General features: G+C 34.7%; 1 protein-coding gene across 2 annotated transcripts in view; it reads left to right on the top strand.

The window, feature by feature from the left end:
• Positions 1 to 24,806, top strand: part of Vwa8 (von Willebrand factor A domain containing 8) — a 420,110-nt gene that overhangs the window by 237,111 nt on the left and 158,193 nt on the right. For both annotated transcript variants that reach the window (XM_058582605.1, XM_046454135.2), the window contains 3 exons: positions 14,864 to 14,939; positions 17,049 to 17,184; positions 19,753 to 19,872. In XM_058582605.1, the coding sequence (XP_058438588.1) occupies positions 14,864 to 14,939; positions 17,049 to 17,184; positions 19,753 to 19,872 (332 nt within the window). The remainder of the gene's footprint in view (positions 1 to 14,863; positions 14,940 to 17,048; positions 17,185 to 19,752; positions 19,873 to 24,806) is intronic.

Consider the following 24,806-nt stretch of genomic DNA (forward strand, 5'->3'; position numbering starts at 1 on the left):
AAAAGAGAATAAAATCATGGCATTTGCAGGTAAATGGATGGAATTGAAGAATATAATATGAAGTGAAGTAAGCCAATCCCAAAAAACCAAAGGGCAAATGTTTTCTTTGATATGAGAATGCTGACTCATAATGGTGATGGTGGGGGGAACATGGGAGGAATGGAGGAACTTTAGATAGGGCAAAGGGGAGATAGAGGAAGGGAGGGGGCAATGGAGTAGGAATGATGGTGGAATGAGTTAGACATCATTACCCTAAGTATATGTATGAAGACACGAATGGTGTGAAAATACTTTGTGTGCAATCAATGACTTGAAAAATTGTACTCTATATGTATAATATGAAATGAATTGCATTCTGCCATTTTATATAACAAATTAGAATAAATAATTTAATTTAAAAAATAAATCTGAAAAAAAGAGAGAATCTATTATAAAAACCTAATAGGAAAATTATAAAAAATTAAAGTCACATTTTCTTTATAGCTTTTGTAAAAAAAGTACTCACTTATTTACACACTGTTTTTATTTGACTGGGGTGGCTAAAGTCTGGTTAATTTAAAACCATAGCATTGTAAATTTTTCCAGGTTGATAAACAAGCAAATGAAGATAAAAGAATGGATTATAGTATATCAAATAATATTGTATAAAAATTCAACTTATATTGCAAGTTTTAGTCAATATGTATTACACCAAATATATATATTGGGTTATTAACCAAGAGACATGCTTAACTAGCTTTGTGGAGAGCACTCCTCTTCTGGTAGACATTAATGGCAGCAGGATCATATATTATTTGTCTTAATGATTAAAAATGTGTTTTAATTTTGGGCTGGGGTTGTACCTCAGTGGTTGAGAGCTTGCCTTCCGTGCATGAGGCACTGGGTTCGATCCTCAGCACCACATAAAAAAAGAAATAAATAAAACAAAGATATGGTGTCCATCTACAACTAAAAGAATGTTTAAAAAATGTATTTTAATTTTATTCTTTCAATTTAATTGCCTGTTGTAAAATATCTTTTAGTACTTAATATGCAAAATATAGTTCATTCTGTAATTCAAAGTAATACGTTATTAATATGATAAGTTCCTTTAAATGCTATATGAATGTAAGTTCATTGCAGGAAGGAATTTTTACCTGTTTTGTTCACAGATAGTCCTCCAGTATCTAAAGCAATCCCCATTACTATATGTTCAATATTATTTGTTTAATGAAAGACTATGGAATATCATGATATGATAAATGGTCATTTACTAATTTTTATGTTTTATTACATTTTTATTTCGTTACTCAATTTATAAATTATTATGTGGTATATTTTCTAATAAAGATTTATCCAGCCAGGTGTGGTGGTGCACACTTGTAATCCTAGCTGCTCAGGAAGCTGAGGCAGAGGGATCGTGAGTTCAAAGCCAGCCTCAGAAATGGCGAGACCCTAAGCAACTGACTCAATGAGACCATCTCTAAATAAAAATACAAATAATAAAATAAAATAGGGCTGGGGATGTGGCTCAGTGGTGGAGTGCTTCTAGGTTCAATCCCTGGCAATCCTCCCCACCCAGCCAAAAAAAAAGGTGTATTCAAAGGACAAAATATTCATCAAACTCACCTTTGATTGCCTCTGTGTATACAACTTTGTATTTCTGTATTTATTCTTCTATTCCCTTTTAAAAACTAATTAAAATACTCATTTTTCTATTCAGATAAAGGACCTATAAACTGCCTTTTATTTTTTTCTGGAAAATAGAAAAGTTCCTTCAAAGAAATTAGATCATCTTGAGTCCCTGAAACTTAACCCAGCAGAAAGCTAGTTTTCAGAGTAACAATAAAAAGTACAATTTTCTTTTTACCATTTTAGTAGATTTGTTTTTATTTCTAAAAACTTAATAACTGATAAGATTTTCAGAGAAATTCAAGAAAAGATTTATCATCATGGCTTTAATATTGAATTTCTTTTAAAATAGTGTTAATAAAATAGTCCTAAGGAGACATGGTAGAGATAAACAGATTTTGAAAACTAAGCATGTTTTGAAATAATTAGCTGGTGACTGTTTTGCTGTAGCTAATTTCTACCTGCTTTCCCAGCAACATCCTACCTCTGAACTGCAAAGTGTTACATCCCAGTAGACTTCCTTCCATAAATATTATCCTCTAACATCTTTCTTTCCTTTGTAGTTTGTTAGGATTTTTTGCATTTTGTCATGTTATCCATGAGTGATTGACTACTAAATAAACTACTATGTGTCTCCAAAACAACCTCTTTAAAAGCTGGAGTTTTTTCAGGCACTTTACCAGAAAAAAAATATTTTGCTTATCTTTCTAAAAGAACTTTTTCCTCAAAGCATTCAAAACATTCAAAGCACTGTGTATATATAATACTCTTTTCCCCTTTCATTCTTTTCCTTTTCCTTTTATGTTTCTTACTTTTCACCATAATATCCTCCCATATATTCTATGTTATTTCCCTTGGTAGAGGTGAGATCTTGGGCTTTGAGAGGGTAAGTGATTGATCAAACCAAAAGTATTCAAATTTAGCCCACTGCTAGTTTTTTAACTAACACGACAGTAACCATAGTCTTATTTTGTGTCTTCTTTTTTTTGAGTTGGTTGGCAGCACTGCTCATAACAAGGACTGTATCTGTTTGAGGTTCTAAGGAAGTTTCTTCCTGTGTTCGGGAAAATCAATTTGTCATTTGCAGGTAGACGGTGGTGTTATGTACCCCTATTCAGCACAGAAACCAGAATGTTTGTAAATAATTAATTCTTAAACTTGTTTGCATCACTTAAGTACCACTCTCTGTTTTATTAATGATTATTAGTGTTCTTTACATTTATTTCAACTTATTTTTAATCAGCATTGTTAAAATAATATTTTGATGATGTCATGAACTCTTCTTCATTTGAAAAACTACTTTTTGACAATATTACTTCTCCATAAGTATTTACTACTCAATAAGAAGTATTTACTTCTCAATAATAAGATGTATTATGCTTATATCATTTGCTAAAAGTATCATTTAGTTCTATTTTTATAATCACCCCTTTGTTTAAAATAATAAGCAAATATCTGGTGCCTCTTTTTATCTATATTCTTCTGTCTTTTCTCATGTTTGATTCATTATTGAATGGAGTGCTCTTATAGCCATCTTTATTTTAATGAAGATTATAAAGGAGATATTTGTTGGCTATTTGAAACTCTTGTATCCTCCTTCTTCCCTTACTCTTAGGCTTATCTATTAATTGTCTTCCTAAAAGAAATAAAACATCCATCTATTAAAATATAACTCATCAAAATATAATATTCAAAATAAACATTATTTTGAGAACTTTTCCTTCTTCGTAAATTAGAAGATATTAGTTTAAAGTAACTTTACAAGCAACATTTCAGAACAGATTGTGCTTGCTCTCTAGAGGCTAATTTTATTTCCTTATTTTAACAAATACTTGGTCTTTACATACTTTAATTGCATCTGGAATCATTGTGAGTTACTATTGAACATCAGTAACTCCAATTTATTTATTTATTTATTTATTTAATTTTTTATTGTTGGCTGTTCAAAACATTACATAGTTCTTGATATATCATATTTCACAATTTGATTCAAGTGGGTTATGAGCTCCCATTTTTACCCCATATACAGATTGCAGAATCACATCAGTTACACATCCATTGATTTACATATTGCCATACTAGTGTCTGTTGTATTCTGCTGCCTTTCCTATCCTCTACTATCCCCCCTCCCCTCCCCTCCCCTCCCCTCCCCTCCCCTCTTCTCTCTCTGCCCCCTCTACTGACATTCGTTTGTCCCCCTTATATTATTTTTCCCTTTCCCCTCACTTCCTCTTGTATGTACTTTTGTATAACCCTGAGGGTCTCCTTCCATTTCCATGCACTTTCCCTTCTCTCTCCCTTTCCCTCCCACCTCTCATCCCTGTTTAATGTTAATCTTCTTCTCATGCTCTTCTACCCTACTCTGTTCTTAGTTACTCTCCTTATATCAAAGAAGACATTTGGCATTTGTTTTTTAGGGATTGGCTAGCTTCACTTAGCATAATCTGCTCTAATGCCATCCATTTCCCTGTAAATTCTATGATTTTGTCATTTTTTAATGCAGAGTAATACTCCATTGTGTATAAATGCCACATTTTTTTTATCCATTCATCCATTGAAGGGCATCTAGGTTGGTTCCACAGTCTAGCTATTGTGAATTGTGCTGCTATGAACATCGATGTAGCAGTGTCCCTGTAGCATGCTCTTTTTAGGTCTTTAGGGAATAGACCGAGAAGGGGAATAGCTGGGTCAAATGGTGGCTCCATTCCCAGCTTTCCAAGAAATCTCCATACTGCTTTCCAAATTGGCTGCACCAATCTGCAGTCCCACCAGCAATGTACAAGTGTACCCTTTTCCCCACATCCTCGCCAGCACTTGTTGTTGTTTGACTTCATAATGGCTGCCAATCTAACTGGAGTGAGATGGTATCTTAGGGTGGTTTTGATTTGCATTTCTCTGACTGCTAGAGATGGTGAGCATTTTTTCATGTACTTGTTGATTGATTGTATGTCCTCCTCTGAGAAGTGTCTGTTCAGGTCCTTGGCCCATTTGTTGATTGGGTTGTTTGTTCTCTTATTGTCTAATTTTTTGAGTTCTTTGTATACTCTGGATATTAGGGCTCTATCTGAAGTGTGAGGAGTAAAGATTTGTTCCCAGGATGTAGGCTCTCTATTTACCTCTCTTATTGTATCTTTTGCTGAGAAAAAACTTTTTAGTTTGAGTAAGTCCCATTTGTTGATTCTAGTTATTAACTTTTGTGCTATGGGTGTCCTATTGAGGAATTTGGAGCCCGACCCCACAGTATGTAGATCGTAGCCAACTTTTTCTTCTATCAGACAGTGTGTCTCTGATTTGATATCAAGCTCCTTGATCCATTTTGAATTAACTTTTGTGCATGGCGAGAGAAAGGGATTCAGTTTCATTTTGTTGCATATGGATTTCCAGTTTTCCCAGCACCATTTGTTGAAGATGCTATCCTTCCTCCATTGCATGCTTTTAGCCCCTTTATCAAATATAAGGTAGTTGTAGTTTTGTGGATTGGTTTCTGTGTCCTCTATTCTGTACCATTGGTCCACCCGCCTGTTTTGGTACCAGTACCATGCTGTTTTTGTTACTATTGCTCTGTAGTATAGTTTGAAGTCTGGTATCGCTATACCGCCTGATTCACACTTCCTGCTTAGCATTGTTTTTGCTATTCTGGGTCTTTTATTTTTCCATATGAATTTCATGATTGCTTTCTCTATTTCTACAAGAAATGCCATTGGGATTTTGATTGGCATTGCATTAAACCTATAGAGAACTTTTGGTAATATCGCCATTTTGATGATGTTAGTTCTGCCTATCCATGAACAGGGTATATTTTTCCATCTTCTAAGATCTTCTTCTATTTCTCTCTTTAGGGTTCTGTAGTTTTCATTGTATAAGTCTTTCACCTGTTTTGTTAAGTTGATTCCCAAGTATTTTATTTTTTTTTGAAGATATTGTGAATGGAGTGGTTGTCCTCATTTCCATTTCAGAGGATGTGTCGCTGATATACAGGAATGCCTTTGATTTATGCGTGTTGATTTTATATCCTGCCACTTTGCTGAATTCATTTATTAGCTCTAATAGTTTCTTTGTAGACCCTTTTGGGTCTGCTAGGTATAGAATCATGTCATGAGCAAATAGTGATAATTTAAGTTCTTCTTTTCCTATTTTTATGCCTTTAATTTCTTTCGTCTGTCTAATTGCTCTGGCTAGTGTTTTGAGAACTATGTTGAACAGAAGTGGTGAGAGAGGGCATCCCTGTCTTGTTCCAGATTTTAGAGGGAATGCCTTCAATTTTTCTCCATTCAGAATGATGCTAGCCTGAGGCTTAGCATAGATTGCTTTTACAATATTGAGGTATGTTCCTGTTATCCCTAGTTTTTCTAGAGTTTTGAACATAAAGGGATGCTGTACTTTGTCGAATGCTTTTTCCGCATCTATCGAGATGATCATATGGTTCTTATTTTTAAGTCTGTTGATGTGGTGGATAACATTTATTGATTTCCGTATATTGAACCAGCCTTGCATCCCAGGGATGAATCCTACTTGATCATGGTGCACAATTTTTTTGATATGTTTTTGTATCCGAGTGGCCAGAATTTTATTGAGGATTTTTGCATCTAGGTTCATTAGATATATTGGTCTGTAGTTTTCTTTCTTTGAAGTGTCTTTGTCTGGTTTAGGTATCAGGGTGATGTTGGCCTCGTAGAATGAATTTGGAAGTTCTCCCTCTTTTTCTGTTTCCCGAAGTAGCTTGAAAAGTATTGGTATTAGTTCCTCTTTAAAGGTTTTGTAAAACTCTGCTGTATACCCATCCAGTCCTGGGCTTTTCTTAGTTGGTAGTCTTTTGATGGTTTCTTCTATTTCCTCAATTGATATTGGTCTGTTTAGGTTGTCTATATCCTCCTGACTCAATCTGGGCAGATCATATGACTTAAGAAATTTATCTATGCCTTCACTATCTTCTAATTTATTGGAGTATAAGGATTCAAAATAATTTTTGATTATCTTCTGTATTTCTGAAGTGTCTGTTGTGATATTGCCTCTTTCATCCCGTATGTTAGTAATTAGAGTTCTCTCTCTTCTTCTCTTCGCTAGCATGGCTAACGGTCTGTCGATTTTGTTTATTTTTTCAAAGAACCAACTTTTAGTTTTGTCAATTTTTTCAATTGTTTCTTTTGTTTCGTTTTCATTAATTTCAGCTCTGATTTTCATTATTTCTTGCCTTCTACTTCTTTTGCTGTTGTTTTGCTCTTCTTTTTCAAGGATTTTGAGATGAAGTATGAGATCATTTATTTGTTGGTTTTTTCTTTTTTTAAGGAATGAACTCCAAGCAATGAATTTTCCTCTTAGAACTGCTTTCAATGTGTCCCATAGATTCCGATATGTTGTGTCTGTGTTTTCATTAATCTCTAAGAATTTTTAAATTTCTTCCTTGATGTCCTCTATAACCCATTGATCATTCAGTAACCTATTGTTCATTCTCCAAGTGATGTATGCTTTTTCCTTCCTTCTTTTATCGTTGATTTTCAGTTCCATTCCATTATGATCAGATAGGATGCATGGTATTATCTCTACTCCTTTATATTGTCTAAGAGTTGCCCTGTGACATAATATATGATCTATTTTTGAGAAGGATCCATGTGCTGCTGAGAAAAAAGTGTAACTGCTTGATGTTGGGTGGTATATTCTATATATGTCAATTAAGTCTAGGTTATTAATTGTGTTATTGAGTTCTATAGTTTCCTTATGCAACTTTTGTTTGGAAGATCTGTCCAGTGGTGATAGAGGTGTGTTGAAGTCTCCCATGATTATTGTATGGTGGTCTATTAGACTCTTGAACTTGAGAAGAGTTTGGTTGATGAACATAGCTGCACCATTGTTTGGGGCATATATATTTATGATTGTTATGTCTTGTTGGTGTATGGTTCCCTTGAGCAGTATGTAGTGTCCCTCTTTATCCCTTTTGATTAACTTTGGCTTGAAATCTATTTTATTTGATATGAGTATGGACACTCCTGCTTGTTTCCGAAGTCCATATGAGTGATATGATTTTTCCCAACCTTTCACCTTCAGCCTATGTATGTCTTTTCCTATCAAATGCGTCTCCTGTAGGCAGCATATTGTTGGGTCTTGTTTTGTGATCCATTCTACTAGCCTGTGTCTCTTGATTGGTGAGTTTAAGCCATTAACATTTAGGGTTATTATTGAGATATGGGTTGTTCTTCCAGCCATATTTGTTTATTTATGTTACTAAACATGGTTTGTTTTCCTCTTTGATTATTTTCCCCCCCTTTAGTGTCCTACCTCCCACTGTTGGTTTTCATTGTTATTTTCCATTTCCTCTTCCTGTAATGTTTTGCCAAGGATGTTTTGAAGAGATGGTTTTCTAGCTGCAAATTCTTTTAACTTTTGTTTATCGTGGAAGGTTTTAATTTCATCTTCCATCCTGAAGCTTAATTTCGCTGGATACACAATTCTTGGTTGGAACCCATTTTCTTTCAGTGTTTGAAATATGTTATTCCAGGATCTTCTAGCTTTCAGAGTCTGTGTTGAAAGATCAGGTGTTATCCTGATTGGCTTACCCCTAAATGTGATCTGCTTCCTTTCTCTTGTAGCTTTTAAAATTCTCTCCTTATTGTGTATGTTGGGCATCTTCATTATAATGTGTCTAGGTGTGGGTCTCTTATGATTTTGCACATTCGGCGTCCTGTAGGCTTCTAGGATTTGGGATTCTGTCTCATTCTTCAAGTCTGGGAAGTTTTCTTGTATTATTTCATTGAATAGACTGCTCATTCCTTTGGTTTGGAGCTCTGTACCTTCCTGTATCCCAATGACTCTTAAGTTTGGTCTCTTAATGTTATCCCATATTTCTTGGATGTTCTGCTCATGGTTTCTTAACAGTCTTGCTGAGCTGTCTATGTTCTTTTCAAGTTGAAATACTTTATCTTCATTGTCTGATGTTCTGTCTTCTAAGTGTTCTACTCTGCTGGTAGTATTCTCAATTGAGTTTTTAAGTTGGCTTATTGCTTCCTGCATTTCTAGGATTTCTGTTTGTTTGTTTTTTATAACCTCTATTTCCCTGTATAGTTGATCTTTTGCTTCTTGGATTTGTTTATGTAATTCATTGTTGAAGTGATCTTTCATTGTCTGATTTTGCTGTCTGATGTCTTCCTTGAGACTCCAGATCATCTGAAGCATGTATATCCTGAATTCTTTATCTGACATTCCATCTGCTGCAGCTATTACCTCTTCTAACGTTGAGTTGACCTGCAATGCTTGTGGTCCTTTCTTTCCTTGTCTCTTCATACTGTTCGCGTTCCTTTCTACTTGGTGAAACTGTTGTGCTATTGAATTTTCCCCCTATATATTTATATTGGTCTTGTATAGTTGCAAAGTCTCCCTCGCAGGCACGGGCGGCGGCTCTGCCCCTCCTCCAATTGGGGCAATGTGCCTACCACGCCGGCAGGCCGCTGGGCCTGCTCTGCCGGTCGGTAGCAGGTCCGCCGACCTTGCAGGCATGGGCGGCGGCTCTGTCCCTCTGCGGGCCGCTAGGCTTGTTCTGTCGGTGGTCGCAGTTCTGTCTACTTTGCAGGCGCAGGCAGTGGCACTGCCCCTCTGCAGGCCTCTGGGGCTGTACTGCCAGTGGGTCGCAGGTCCGCCTACCTTGCAGGCGCGGGGGGGTGGGGGGGCGGCTCTACCCTTCCTCAGGCCACTGGGCCTGTTCTGTCTCTCGGTTGCAGGTCTGGCCTGTTCTGATGGTGGTCACAGTTCCACCTACCTGGCAGGCGCGGGGGGTGGGGGGCGGCTCTGCCCCTCAGCAAGCCGCTGGGCCTGCTCTGTGCGTGGTCACAGTTCCCTCTACCTTGCTGGTGCAGGGGGAGGGGGCGGCTCTGCCTCTCAGCAGGCCGCTGCTCCTCTTCTGCCGGTGGGTCGCAGGCCCGCCTACCTTGCAGGAGTGATTGGAAGCTCTGTCCCACCGCGGGCCACTGGGCCTTTTCTGTCGGTGGTCACCGTTCCACCTACCTGGGAGGTGCGGGGGGTGGGGGGTGGCTCTGCCCCTCAGCAGGCCGCTGGGCCTGCTCTGTGCGTGGTCACAGTTCCCTCTAATAACTCCAATTTAAAAAAATTAAAATCACAAGGTTAAAAGGAAAGTAGTTTAATGTGACATTTCTTTTTTTATTATGCAAATTTTTATTTATATATGACAGCAGAATGCATTACAATTCTTATTACATACATAGAGCATTATTTTCCATATCTCTTGGTGTATACATAGTATATTCATACCAATTCATGTCTTCATACATGTACTTTGGATAGCAGTGAACCATCCCATGCCCCCTTCCTTCCCCTCCAATCCCTCTACCCTATCTAGAGTTCGTCTATTTCTCTCATGCTCCTGCTCCCTATCCCATTATGAATCAGCCTCCTTATTATCAAAGAAAACATTTGGCATTTGGTTTTTGGGGATTGGCTAACTTTACTTAGCATTATCTTCTGGAATTCCATCCAGTTATCTGCAAATGCCATGATTTTATTCTATTTTATTGCTGAGTAATATTCCATTGTGTATATGTGTGACATTTTTATCCATTCATCTATTGAAGGGCATTTAGGTTGGTTCCACAGTTTAGCTATTATGAATTGTGCTGTTATAAACATTGATGTGGCTGTGTCCCTGTAGTGTGCTGTTTTTAAGTCCTTTTGGGTATAGACTGAGGAGAGGGACAGCTGGATCAAATGGTGGTTCCATTCCCAATTTTCCAAGAAATCTTATACTACTTTCCATATTGGCTGCACCAATTTGCAGTCCCACCAGCAGTGTATGAGAGTACCTTTTCCCCCACATCCTCGCCAACACTTATTGTTGGTTGTATACCTAATAGCTGCCATTCTGACTGGAGTGAGATGAAATCTTAGAGTGGTTTTGATTTGCATTTCTCTAATTGCTAGTGAACATTTTTTCATGTATTTGTTGATTGATTCTTCTGAGAAGTATCTGTTCAGTTCCTTGGCCCATTTATTGATTTGGTTATTTGTTTTTTGGGTGTTTAGCTTTTTGAGTTTAATGTGAAATTTCTTTGAGCAGTCCTTTATTGACACAGGCTTTAATTGATGGACATCTGTAGTTTGTAATACCATAAGAAATAGGAACAATTGATAATAGCTTAAATGTCAACTATTAGGTAATTAATTCATCGAGTATTACTGGTAACTGAAAACCATTTCTTTATTAAACCTTAGGCTAAAAAAAATATGACAAAGGTGTGTTTCAACTTTTTTTCTCCTTAGTTTAGTTGATATTATTGACTAAATTTTTATTAGCCAGCATTTCAAAGATGTTTTTGAGAGAAACAAGTCAAAATAGAATTGAAATTTGCAGTAAAATATTTTCTTAAGGCCATTGCTTTCTGTGTGGAGAATTAATATATTTTATTAAATATGTGATGAATGCAAAGCAATGATTTTAATGAAATGCTTTTTAAAAAGAATTATCACAGTGTCTTTAAGAGTCTATGCATATTCTATCTACAACAACAGTAAACAGTAAACAAAATCCCTTATTAAGTTGAAGTTTATAGTTTATAGGATGTCTTTTTTCTTGTATTATATACTATGCAGAAGGTAGTATATTGTTTTTCACCCTTGTATAATCAGGGTAACTATCCAAAATGCAAGCCAACCAATTTTAAGCTCAGTATCATTTCACATATGTTACTAGTCTTTGCTTTTTCTTTGATGTGCCAGATGAAATGATCAGTAATAAGAAGAGAAAAAATCCACTCTTATTCCATAAGTTCCTCTTTCTTGCTGACTTTTCCACTGAAAACCATGTTTCCTATTTGTATTTATCTTCATTTTAGTCTTTTATGGAAATCATCTGATTTGTGCTTGTTCCCTCAAACATATGGTTTTTATTTCTAGCACAAAAGTCTTTTGAGAAATCTAATTTGACAAGTCGTATGCTATCAGAATCCAAGTGTTATAGAGCAGTTTCATTTGCCTCTTTAAAATTAGAATTCAGCTTGAATTTACTGTTCTTAATCTGCTATAAAGCACTATAATTATTAATGTAACACTGAATTTCCTTCCTACTGACAATGATGCAAGAGTTTCTTTTTCTTTTTTGGTCCTGGAAGGTATCATGTTGTTACCCATTAAATATATGAGAATTGAGGTGAGAAATTCACTATATTGCTATAAAAATCTGTGTGAACACATCTTTTTCCTTTCATTACCCACCCCTTCTCCATTGCTAGAATATTAACAGTGAATTTAAGTAAGTTAATTAAGCTCTATTCTTCATTAGTTCAAAACTCTAAAAATTAATATATTAACAAAAGGCAGTATACAGGATGTCCAACAGTAAATTTATAAATATTAATGTACAGAAAATGGATGTTTGACTGTATATCATAACATTGTCCTAGAGATATTTAATCCATAACAAAAGTTGATAAATACCAATAAATTGTCACAACATATTTTCACTTTCCTTAACATTTCCTAGGGCTTTATTTTAGATATATTTTAATTTGATTTTTTAGGGACGATAAAAGAATAATTGTTTGGAATGGATTTTTGGTAAAGCATATGAAGCAGTATATCATGGGGACAGGTGCTAAGTACCCTGAGGGCTGGTGTCATGAGGATAGCAGCTTGGAAGAAGGTTCAGGAATAGCAGTAGGCCAGATCCCAAGAGAATAAACAAAAGAAACCAATCACCATTTGTTCAAGTTAGAGGAAAAATTCTTTCAAGCTAGGTATAAACAAAGCAGGTAATCTGGAAATTGTAAATGTCAATAATTATATTGTCAACATACCAAAGTAGGTCCCGATAATTAAGGACTTTGACGTGAAAAATACCCACTAGCCAGGTGTGGTGGGACATATATGTAATCCCAGTGCTCAGGACAGTGAGGCAGGAGGATCACCTGTTCAGAGCCAGCCTCAGCAATTTAGTTAGGCCCTAAGCAACTTAGTGAGACCGTGTCTCAAAATTTAAAAAGTAGAATGAAAAGGGCTGGAGATGTGGCTCAGTGGTTAAGTTCCCCTGGATTCAATCCCTGGTTAAAAAAAAAAAAAAATAGTTACCCACTACATTAGTAAGTCTAAAATTCAATTCAACTGGAGGACAGAATAGACGTTAAACCATCTACTCTCAGTTCCATGGCTGATCAAACCCAAGTATACCTTCTGAACATTGCTGTGCTTTCTAATAGAGGTGAATTAGGACCCTCCTTTCCTCTAAGAGAGTCAACCTTAATATAACCCAGCATTTACTAGAGTGGGTTCCAGATTTTATGTTTTTTTTTAAAAAAAAAAATGTTTCATCACCCAGTAAATTTGTATTCTTCACTATAAATCAAAATGTAACGTTTCATTTTTTTTACTTTTTATCATATTTTATTTTATTTGTTCAGCAAATATGTATTTAATTCCTTTCATAAGCCAGACATCTAGATACTGGGGACAGAAGTGGGATAATATAGATGTTCTATATTTTAGATTTTCTAGCCAGTATAGAAAAATAAATCTTGAAATAAATGATTGCAATATAGTATATTAAGGATTGAGATAGGAGAGATCAAGGGTCAAAGGGAATACACAACAAGAGCACATACTCTGGTCTTCAAAGAGTCAGGGAAGAGACTTTGAAGAAGTATTGTTAATACTAAAAGCGTAAAGATCAAGTAGAAGTTGGGCCAGGAAATTTCAGTCACTTCAAGAGCCATAACAATAACAACCAATGACTAAAGCTGGCATGTTATTGTACTCCTGCTGCCTTCCACATACTATGCCACAGACTTTCCAAGCATTCCTTCAGCAATTTTCCTGGGCAGATCTTATTACTTACCCAAGATCATATTACTAACAAGTAGCCAGAAGGAAAATTTACTGATTATTCTGACTCTAGAGTCCTCTTTCTGCTACCCCAACTGCCTCTCAAAGCAATTAACTAATTTCAATTGAATTTGTTTTGCTTTAAAAAAAAATTGAGTGCTATGTTAAATTTGCTTTGGTTTTGATTGATATGTGATATGACTTTAAAAAATAGATACACATTTTACAATTTTCACAGATGGTAGTAAAATTTGGCATTTGGGTGTGAGTTTCACATGCATATTATAGCACCAAGTTTTGAAGTTCACATTCCAAGTGATGTCTTACACATACAATTTCAACTTCACATTTTATTTTAACTAAATGGTAGGGTCATTTGAAAAGACAACTTTGAACCATTCCAAAGAAAGTCATTACTCACATTTTAATAGTAGTTCTAATTCTCTGAGACTTAATCCAGCTGGCTGTAGTATTTTATTTTAAAAAATACAGTATATATAAAAGGGGATGATATTAAATTGATCCCCTCAAGTCTTTGAACCTGCCTAATACCTACAGCTTCTGTGCATGTTTAACAAAAATATCCATAAGTAATACAGACTTTATATCTCATCAGGAAAGAGGCTTACAACACCAAGATAACTCACTATCAATACTTTTGAAGATTATCAATTAAAGGAGCATTTGATAAATAGGAAAAAGTGGTTTAAGAAAATAAATTGGATTACTGTAAACGCAGCAAAATGTTTAAAATCCAATGAAGTAATTCTTCAGTGTTCTTGGAAGTGGTGTGAGTCATGCTTTAGTACCTAGTGATGGCTGATTGGGCTGTATCATATAATTTGTAGACTTGCTTTATTTATTTGACCATGTCAACATGCCAATTATTATCAAACTTGCCCATCCTATTATTATAATTTTTTTTCTGTGCTGGGAATGAACCCAAGTGTAGCTACATTTAAATTTTATTTTTAAATTTTGAGACAGGGTCTTGTGAAATTCCCCAGGCTGGCCTCCATCTTGTGATCCTCCTGCCTTGGCCTCTGGATTGCTGGGATTATAGCATGCGCTACTGCACCTGGCTGAGATTACTTCTAAGTAACATAAATATTATATATAATATAAAACATTTTTTGAAATTTCTCTATTTCATCCTCATGAGGTAATTCTGAGATATGAAATGATCATAAAGGAGAAAAGAAAAAGAAGAACCTGATTAATCTATAAACATAGATTAATTCCCAAATCCTTGTAATTTATATTAATTTAACAACATACTGTTGCTGGATGAAATTTCACTTGTTATTTTTATTTTTATTCAGAAAAGCAGGATGGTGAAACAAAATTTTAAAAGAACTTCTTTTGTGTGGTATTTTATTTGTAATCAAACATGGGTTTATTTCCTTATTAACTATAAAACATGTTGGTTTCACCTTAGGGACACCACAGTACAAACGCTTACTCTTCAGCCTTCAGTTAAAGATGGACTGATTGTGTATGAAGACTCACCTTTGGTTAGTAATCCAATTATATGAATATTTTAAATATTTTAAATGATAGTAGAGAAATCTCCCATAGATTCTAATGTTTTTTAGACTAACTAGAATGCACTTGTTCAGGTGTTATTTTAGGGACAGATATTTAAATGTAAATTATTGGGAAATATCATTTCTAAAATTATGTTCTCTTTTCAGAGAGAAGGGGTGGGGAGAGAGAGAGACATAAATTTAGGGAATGACAAAAGTCCTTTACTGATTTCTCTTCTAAATTTTTTTTAAGGTTGCTATTGTTTCCAAACGTGTATAGTTTGAAATTAGGTAATATTTCTTTTTTTTTTAATTTTTTATTGTTGGTTGTTCAAAACATTACAAATTTCTTGATATATCATATTTCACACTTTGATTCAAGTGGGTTATGAACTCCCATTTTAACTCCATATACAGATTGCAGAATCACATCAGTTACACATCCATTGATTTACATATTGCCATACTAGTGTCTGTTGTGTTCTGCTGCCTTTCCTATCTGAAATTAGGTAAGATTTCTAGAAAAATTTTTTTTTCTTTTGGTGGTTTATTCTAATAAAGTGGTTTTATCTAATCAAATATTAGTGTTTTAGGAAGCTGGGGGGATCCAGTCCTCAGCTTCCCATTTGAGACCCAGGGAAATCCCACCCTGCAAGGCATGTGACCCTGTGCAGCAAACTCCTGCACAACTGCAGCACCAATAAGCCATCATGGGACCTCTATGGTCCAGAACCAGAGATGTGAGTCTAGGATCTCCTGCCTGAAGTCATTTGGGTTGGGCCCAACTTTCCTTTTATCTGTGCAGAGATGGGGTTGAGGATAAAAGCTCCATGTTTTCTTTTTCTACCCTAAAATTTACTTATAACTCTTAATGTTTTTTTTTTAATTTCTCATCAATTCTTTATAAAATATTTGTGGTAAAAGAAACCACCTATTTAATGATGTGTTATTTCCTTAAAATCATTCATCACAATTGTGCAATCAGAAAAACTTATAGTTCATAATGTTATATTTCTTGCTATTTAAAAACAGTCTTTACATTTAAATTCATTGAGTATTTTCTCCTACTCCCCCTGGGGGAAAGAGTTTTAAGAGTTTTTAGCTTTTATCTTTATTTAATGATGTCACCATTCACACAGACACTCAAGTCCTAGGACTCTTATTTTTCTTTTCCCCTCTTACTATTCAAATGGTTGCCCAACCTGTAGTTTCTGCCTCTGCTAAACTCCTCAGATTAGTCAAACACTTTTTATTTCTGTTTTCTAATGTTGATGCCCAATCAGGTTCCGAAAAAAACTCTTTTTATACAAATTGTTACAGTAATCCCCTTTTAGTTTATTCTGCATGTGGCTGCCAGATTAAATATCCTAAAGTGTAGCTCCACAGTTTTTTTCCAACATGTGTGAACTCACAAATATTAAATTATATCCCATTATTTAATGAGGGAAAGAATGTATTTATTGGTCTGGCGAACAAATTCCTTAGTAGTAGAAACCCAATCTATTCTTCTAGTGCCTTTTTTCTCTTTTCTTAGATTTGACTTCTATTTCATTTAACATAAACTACTCATATTCACTCTTCAATAAATATGCTCCAGGAGTTTGACCATTGGTTTGCTTTTTTGTTTTGAATACCACATCTCCAGCACCATGCATTCTGATCTATTACAATATTAAAAATATTACACTCTTTTTAAAAGCTAGAATAAATGCAATATTCTGATACAATTGCTTATGGTGTCTCAACTCCTCTTAAATTCCATGGCACTTTGATTTCTCTATTTATTATACTTGTTGTTCATCTCCCCTATTCTAGGTATGAAATATTATTTGGTATCACTATCATAGGAATAATTCTAAACTGAAGGTAAATGAAAGGATTCCTGTGAAGTCAGCAAAATAGTGACTATGTGAAGATTCTGGTGGAGATACATAAATTTTGTTTTTAGCTGTGCTGCAGATTTTGAGTGTGTATGTTAGTGTGTAGCCATAACTTAATACTAGCTATTATAAATCCAAAGCACTAAGTAATGAAGCTTTAATAATGCTTACTTTTATTTATTTGTGTTTGTTTATGATAAGTTTTCTGTCTTCGAAGGTTAAAGCAATAAAGATGGGTCATGTTCTGGTTATAGATGAAGCAGACAAAGCCCCAACAAATGTCACCTGTATTTTGAAAACTCTAGTAGAAAATGGAGAAATGATTCTAGCAGATGGAAGACGCATTGTAGCAAGTGAGTATTAAAACTGCAATGTTTACTGTCATATCTGTAATTTTTGTATCTCTGGTATGGACTCAAGCAGTAGGCATAAGTTCAATATTAATTAAATTGTCCATGTTGATAATTATTTATAAAAAGTAACATTTAAGTCTAGCTTTATAAGTTTTACTTTTTTGTGGGAGAAGGTGCTGGGGATTGAACCCAAGGCCTATTGCATGCTAAGCACATATTCTACCACTGAGCTTATTCTGAGTCCCCAGTTTTATTTTTCATAGCCAGGAAGGCATTTTTGAAAATTTCTGTGGTAATATTAGGACAAATCAGTGTCATATTTTTCTACCCTGAGAATACTAGTATATACTTTATCAATTCATTTCTCCATTATTTGTGTGATTTATTTTCTTTATTATCTGGAATTTTAAGACTTATTTTATTATTAGCTCAATATAATTAGAAAATTTGCTAGACTTATACATGTACATATACACACACATAAAATACTTATTATGTATTTGTGTGTGTATTTATATGCACATATATACACACACACACACACACACACACACACATATATATATATACACGCATTAGATACACACTCTTCTTTAGCAGGAAGTAGTTCTCCTCTATTTTGGATTGTCTTCTGCTTGTTCCTACTCATATACCCTTTTTGTTATTGTTAGGAGAAATGAAGAAGGATAAATCGTATCAGTTTATTTAACCTACAAAGAATATTAAGTTTGTTTAACACAATGTGAGAATATTTTCTAGCTTTTAATTTTAAATTTTTGCCTCCCGAAAAGACTAGCCATTGAAAATACATATCCAATAGCCTAGTAACCAAACAAATTAGGATAACTAAAATCTGCAGTATTTGAAGATAGTGTAAAGAAGACCCCATTCAAAAGGTACAAGGTGACCATCACAGAAGTGTTCCTCCTGGACATTACCATTGTAAGGTTGCCATATTGAACCTCAGTTCAGACTAATAACAGCATTCTATTATTTTAATTTTACACTGAGTTTCATGAAAAAAATAAGAATTTGGTTAGTCTGAATATTCTCTCTTAACATCTTTTCAGACTCTGAGGATTGGAATTCTGCCAGCTCTTTTTAGAGGTATCTCAAGGACACGAAAATAGGAAGAAAGATTTTCTAAAACAAAATCATAGTTAAAGAGTGATTATTTCCTGGCAACCCTCTACATTTTCTGATATGTTTTTGAAGGATAACCGACAAGTAGATGGGGAAAATAATTTCCAAACTCAAGCATGATTGTTCGACTAGAATTTGTTATTGTTGTTGTTTTGTTATATTTTGTTTGTTTTGCTTTTTTGGTGCTGGGCACTAGACTCAGAGCTTTATGTTAAGCATGGGTTTTTTCACTGAGGTACACCGCCAGCCATGTAGATGATATTTTAAATAAAGGCACCTGAAGCTCTTTTAATGGAACTTCATAAACCATCAATTCCAGTCCTGTCTTTTTTCATTTTCCTTGCTTTTAAAAAACATTCTCCATTTTTATTATCATATTTCTTTTATTGAATAATTAAACTTTGCCTATGGCTCCATACTCCTCTGGTTTTCTTTACTAAAATTAATCGGGGTAAATGTTAAAAAACTATAGGTTGTATTAGCACATGCATATATGACACATTGAAAGATTATTGTTTGGTATCATAAATGATTGTAACTATAGGTTCTTACAGACTCATCTCAAAACTCCAGGTGTGTCATAATCATCATGTTTTAAAGGTGGACAGCCTAAGGCTAGGGTTTACATAAACCTAGATGGTAAATGGTTCTTCTTAAAATAACCATAATAAAGCTCTTACTAGCAGCTCAGACATTATCTGGAATGTGCACCAACCAGGAGATTGTAATATTTAGTTCCTTTAATGCCATAAACACTTGCATAATACAATTCCCTAATTGGAAACAAGTCAGCTGGGTTTTTAATTTTTTTTTTAGTTGTAAATGGATGCAGTACCTTTATTTTAATTATTTATCTTTATGTGGTGCTGAGGGTCAGTTGAACCCAGTGCCTCACACATGCAAAACGGGAGCTCTTTCACTGAGCCACAACTCCAGCCCCACAAGTCAGCTTTTTACTAATGAATTGGCAGTTTTTGAGACCTCTATTTTATGTAGTTATGTTGTAGGGTGTGTGACCTAAACAGGAATGATATCTTAAGCTGCATACTCTAAGGCTTTGTGCAAAGGGATGCAGCTGATAAAAAGTAAAGATTGTGTGGATTTTAGCCTTGGGTATTCCTTGTAGCTCATTATAAATTTTTATTTTTTTTAATTTGTTTCAAGAATAATGATATCTCAAGCCAGTATTGTAAGACAGTGTATGGATAGATTTGCTTTTTGATATATGTTGCACATTTACATAAATATGCAAGTTCTTGTAGAGTTTAGTATATTTATCAATATTCTGTTCTTGAGCAAACTTTTTCAAGCAAGTTTTTCTGCAATTCAGTTGTCACTATGACTACTTGTGTTAAAGTCATTAACTTGACATTCTTAAAAATTATTAAATATCAATAAAGAATAAATGGAAATTTTGTTTTTCAGATTCTGCCAACGTGGATGGACGAGAAAATGTTATAGTGATTCATCCTGATTTTAGGATGATTGTTCTAGCCAACAGACCTGGATTTCCTTTCTTAGGCAATGATTTCTTTGGCACCTTAGGTAAAAACAGTAATGCTGATAATAACAATCACATTAACAATAATATTAACAATAACAATGTTAATGACAGTGCCAGAATGGCTGTCACTGTTACTCTATGCTGTACCACAATAACTGCCCTGTGTGTCTTATATTCAAAGAGATTATTCTTCTCTAGTCAATTAGTTAATGACTGATAGAGGTGGGCTTCATATCTAAGTCAATCTGATTCCAGAGCCTTTTTTTCTTAATTATGTTAAACTATATGTCATTCAGGTCTTTTTGGAATGAAATAAGAAATGTTTTTAGTGTCTGTTTTTGTTACATTTCCCTAACTATGAAAAGAGCTAAAACAACTCTGAGGAAACACATTCACACTGATCAGAGGCCCTGGAATAAACTTAATCATCATAACCTTGAGGAACTTTTCTTTTCTGTGGCAAATATATATTTCTGGACTCTAATACTCAACATGAGGCAGGGTGATTCTCCTCATAGGATCTTTGGCCTAGTAATTCCACATTTAAGGAATTGACCTGATTTAAGTACAAGTATAGACAATACAGCATGTTTGTAATAGCAAGAAAAGAAACAAATCAAATACAATAAGTCATGAAAGTGGTACTCTATCTACTCTTTGAGGTTCTTTTCAGGGTAGAAGGGATATATATACACATATATGTTTTACTTGTGTAGAATTTCTCCTAACACAGAAAACTAGCAAGAAGGGAGGGTTGTTTGTCTTGAAATTCAGAAATGGACATGTAATTTGTTTATTTTACTATTTTTGTATTTTTTAACCATATATAGATATTTCTGTAAAAGCCGTTAACCATTCATGCATTACTGATACTCTTACAATGTAGCAATGTGAAAACACTAAAGTAAACTTGTAATTGTTTCTAGTGTGAAAGGTTTGAGGTTTTTTTATGTAGGTTCTTCATGGGTCACACACATCATATTAATTTTAATGTCTATAAGAACATTAATTCCCTATTCTGTCTTTGTCTTTCATCCTCCTCTGAATCCTGAAATCTGCTATGGCTCAGATGAAATTCCAGCCCTCCCTGCAGTCAATTCTTCCACTGAAGTCCTTTCGAGGAGTGTGTGTGTGTGTGTGTGTGTGTGTGTATTTCTCTCATACTGGGTCTAGAGGAAGTAAAGAGTCTTTGCTTCTTATTGCTATTTATGGGTTATTCTCTTTGTTTCTTCCTTAAAAGTTCCTAGCTTTACATCTTGTGTCATCAGATTATATTATTACAACCCCTTGTTGCTGTCGTCTACCTCCTTGTCCTTTCTCCATGATTTTTTGTTCTTTGTTCACTGTCACTCTGTCTAACTCTAACTGATCTGGGAGTGTTTGCAGTATAATGCATGTGGCTTTTCCAACTCTCTGGTTTCAGGGCTTCTTGGATGTTTTTATTCAAGTGATTTTATTCCATATTATACCTCAGCCACTCACTTCCATGGACATATCCTAGTTTTAATTACTGAAACTCTTCTATAATCTCAATTTTATAATTCTATTTATAAATTTTCCTTCGGTTTTTATTTCATCACTGCAAAACCTCCAGTATTTCCTGTTACTACTTCTACGTAAGTACCCCAAATCCAGCAACCCTTCATACCAATTAGAAAACATACACACATGGAGCTGAATATGGTTAGAAAAAGTAACCTCACTTTTCTTGACTAGGGACCTCAAGTGTCCCTTATTGCAATCACACTGTGCCTTCCTAGTTCTTTTACTTTTTCATGTTCTCTTCGGTAAGTAATTCAGATCTTCTCTCTCCTCACAGCTCTAACCCTGCTGGGTGAATTTTCTTGTTTGCTTTAAAATTGTACAATACTTCTGCAATCACTTGTGAGAAATTAAAACATAGAAGGAGAAGTCTTCTTCACTTTCCCACCAGTCCATACCACCAGTTATGTATGGACGACCCATACCTAACCAGGATTCAGTTTCTTGACTCGCTTTCCATAGGCCTATTATTTTTTCCTAGCTTCCTACTGTACTGAGAAAAAAATAAAAACAATAGAAGTTCACATCCATAGACTTGTGTCCCCTGAACATTCCATCCATAGTGTTGTGGTTTCCACCATTTCCAGGTAAACCATTCACACTTTCATCAAGAGCCAGTCCCTCCAGATGAGTACACGATTCCACTTTCTTAAGGATAGAGCTTGAAAAATTCTGCCTTTCCTCTCCCATATCAGCAGTTTCCTTTTTTGTTCAATTGTTCCCATCAGCAATCAACTTTGTTTCCTTTTAAGATATCTTCAATCTTAAAAAAGACCCTCTAATCCTCTTTTTTTGCTAGCTGCTGTTGGATTCTTCTACTATCTTTTTTAGCTACACTCCTCACAACAGTTTTTCACACTCAGAGAATTATCTATACTTGATAGCTGCATTTCTCCTTCACCAGTATCTCTTAAGTTCATTCTTATAAGATTTTTGTTCCCATCTCTCCACAGAAACATTCTTGTCTAGGTTATCAGGGACTTTCCCACTGTTAAATTTGGTGATCAGTTTGCAGTGCTCATCTTTTTTAATCTGTTAGCAGTACTGAATAGAGTTGACACAGTTGGTCACCCTCTTTTCCTTAATGCACTTTCTTGAATTTGACTTCTAATTCTCCTCCAGCTGCTTTTTTGATTTCTTTCTACATTAATGACTATTCCTTCTCAGCCTCCTTGTTGCATGCTTGGTATAATGCTGCTAGTCCTCTTTTACCTAGCTATGCTCATTCCTTGGTAAAATCAGAACATGTTATGTTTTAAAACACCATTTATACTCTTGTTGTTGCCAAATTTTTATTTCCAGTTTAGACCTGTCTCCCACACTATACACTGATATCCAGCTGTCTATTCAATAGTTCCCATATCTTGGATCTAACATGTCCACAATGAATTTACTTTTCTTGATTTATAGTGTCTTTTTTCATCTTAACTAATAACTCCATTTTCTTTGGCCCAAAAATATTTCTTGACTTTTCTCTTTCCTCTTGATTTCTTACCATCTATCAGGAAATCTTATTGGCTCTATCCTCAAAATATATTCAGAATTATGTTATATTCATTATATTACATTACAGCTGTATCATATTATAATTATATTACACTCATCACTTCTATCGGTCACCATTTTGATCTGAGCCACCACAGCCTCTCATCTGAATTATTAGAAATAGTTCTTTAGTGGATCTCCCTGTTTCCACTGTTATCTTTTGTCTTGAACTGTGAAGATTTTACCCTACCTGCCTTTAACCTAACAAATTAGCTTGCCACCATTTTATGGCAGAAGATACTGGACTCCTGGGTCAGAGGAAAAGGAAGGATTATTACTCACAGCAAAAGCAGTAGTCAGAGAATTGGCATTTGTACTAGTTCCTCAAGGCCTAGGTCCCACAAGATAGCACAAAGAGGATCAAATGATTCCTGCTTTTGCATGAGATGCTTTGCGGGGGCGGGAAGCTTAATGTTAGGTAATCCAAATGTTTTATCATGGACAATACATATGCCTTATGTTGTTCCAGAGGGAAAGATATTTGCTTTACAAACATTCTTAAAAATATAGTCAATGGAGTCAGCGTCTTTGCTAATAAGATATGCTACAATGCTATAGATCCCAATACCCTTCTGTAGTCTCTTCTCAACACAGCAGTCCATTCTTTTGTTACAATTCCTCCCTGGATTTCCACTTTATTTTGACTATAAGTAGTCTTTATAACAGTTTATAATGTCCTGTGAGATATGTCTCCCATATCTTGTCTTTCTGACCTCCTGCCTTATCCTGTTCTGAACTGCTCTCCCTGTCGCTCATTCTGTTCCAGCCATTCTGTTCTCCTTCCTCTTCTTTTTACATGCTAGATATTTTTGCTTTAGGGTCTTTTATTAGCTGTACTCACTGCGTGGGATGCTCTTCCCCCAGGTATCTACATTTTCTTAGATGCTACCTTCTCAATGAGTTCTACCTGGTTGATTTTCACCACCATAACTACTTCTATTGTCCTATACTATGCCTTTCTTTTTCTTTGAAACATATACTTTCTAATAGTTATCATTGATCTCCCTTTGCTTGAATATAAACTTCACTAGTATAGGGAATTTTGATACATATGAAATACCTAAATACGTAAATACATATAAAGTACCTAGAGTTGTACTTGGCACATAGAAGATGTTTAATAATTATTTGATGAATGAATAAATATGGAGACAATTTTCTTTTTTAAATCAGTGTTAAATTTCATTTTCAGCAAAAACTGTTTTACATTTTATATTTGAAAACTTTGTGATAAAAGTAGAAGTTATCATGGCTTTCATTTTAATTGAGTTACTTTTAAATACACACACACACATGCACATAGCCCTACCCCCACACACAATAACTTTATTCAGATGGTTTCTAAATCGCAGTAAGATCTTACTGCTATCTGACTAGGTATCTTCTTTTTCTAAAATGAACCCCTTAAATGATTTAAGTTTATTTATTTTAATTTTCTTTATACCTGTTCTTTTAGATTATGGATCAGGGAATTTTATGACTCAGCATGAACAATTCATCCTTCTTTTGAGAATACAGTGTATTTCTCTAATACATTCCTTCTTGTATAAGTAACAGATTAAATATTTTGCATTTAGAATTCCATTTCTTGGTTTTAATTTAGACAACATCTCTGCAGTTTTCTTTTCTAAAACTCTCCTCTAAGGTATATTCTAGCAATCTGCACACTATATAACTTGTTAGGGTAATAATGATACTAATTTTCCATTCTTTAGAATACATTAAAAAAAGCATTCACATAAGACAAATATATGTAATTTCTGAAGATCTTCAACATTTGTTAAAATTAAAAAGGCAGTCTTGGAACCACGTGAAAAATATACTCCTATTAATGGAAAAGGAACAAATCGCTAGAATTGTATTTGTTTGCATGTATGCATTTATTTTA

This window comes from Marmota monax, unplaced genomic scaffold (genome assembly GCF_021218885.2).
Source record: "Marmota monax isolate L192 unplaced genomic scaffold, Marmota_monax_Labrador192_F-V1.1 WCK01_AAM20220418_F8-fsc00011, whole genome shotgun sequence".
NCBI classification, from domain to species: Eukaryota; Metazoa; Chordata; class Mammalia; order Rodentia; family Sciuridae; genus Marmota; species Marmota monax.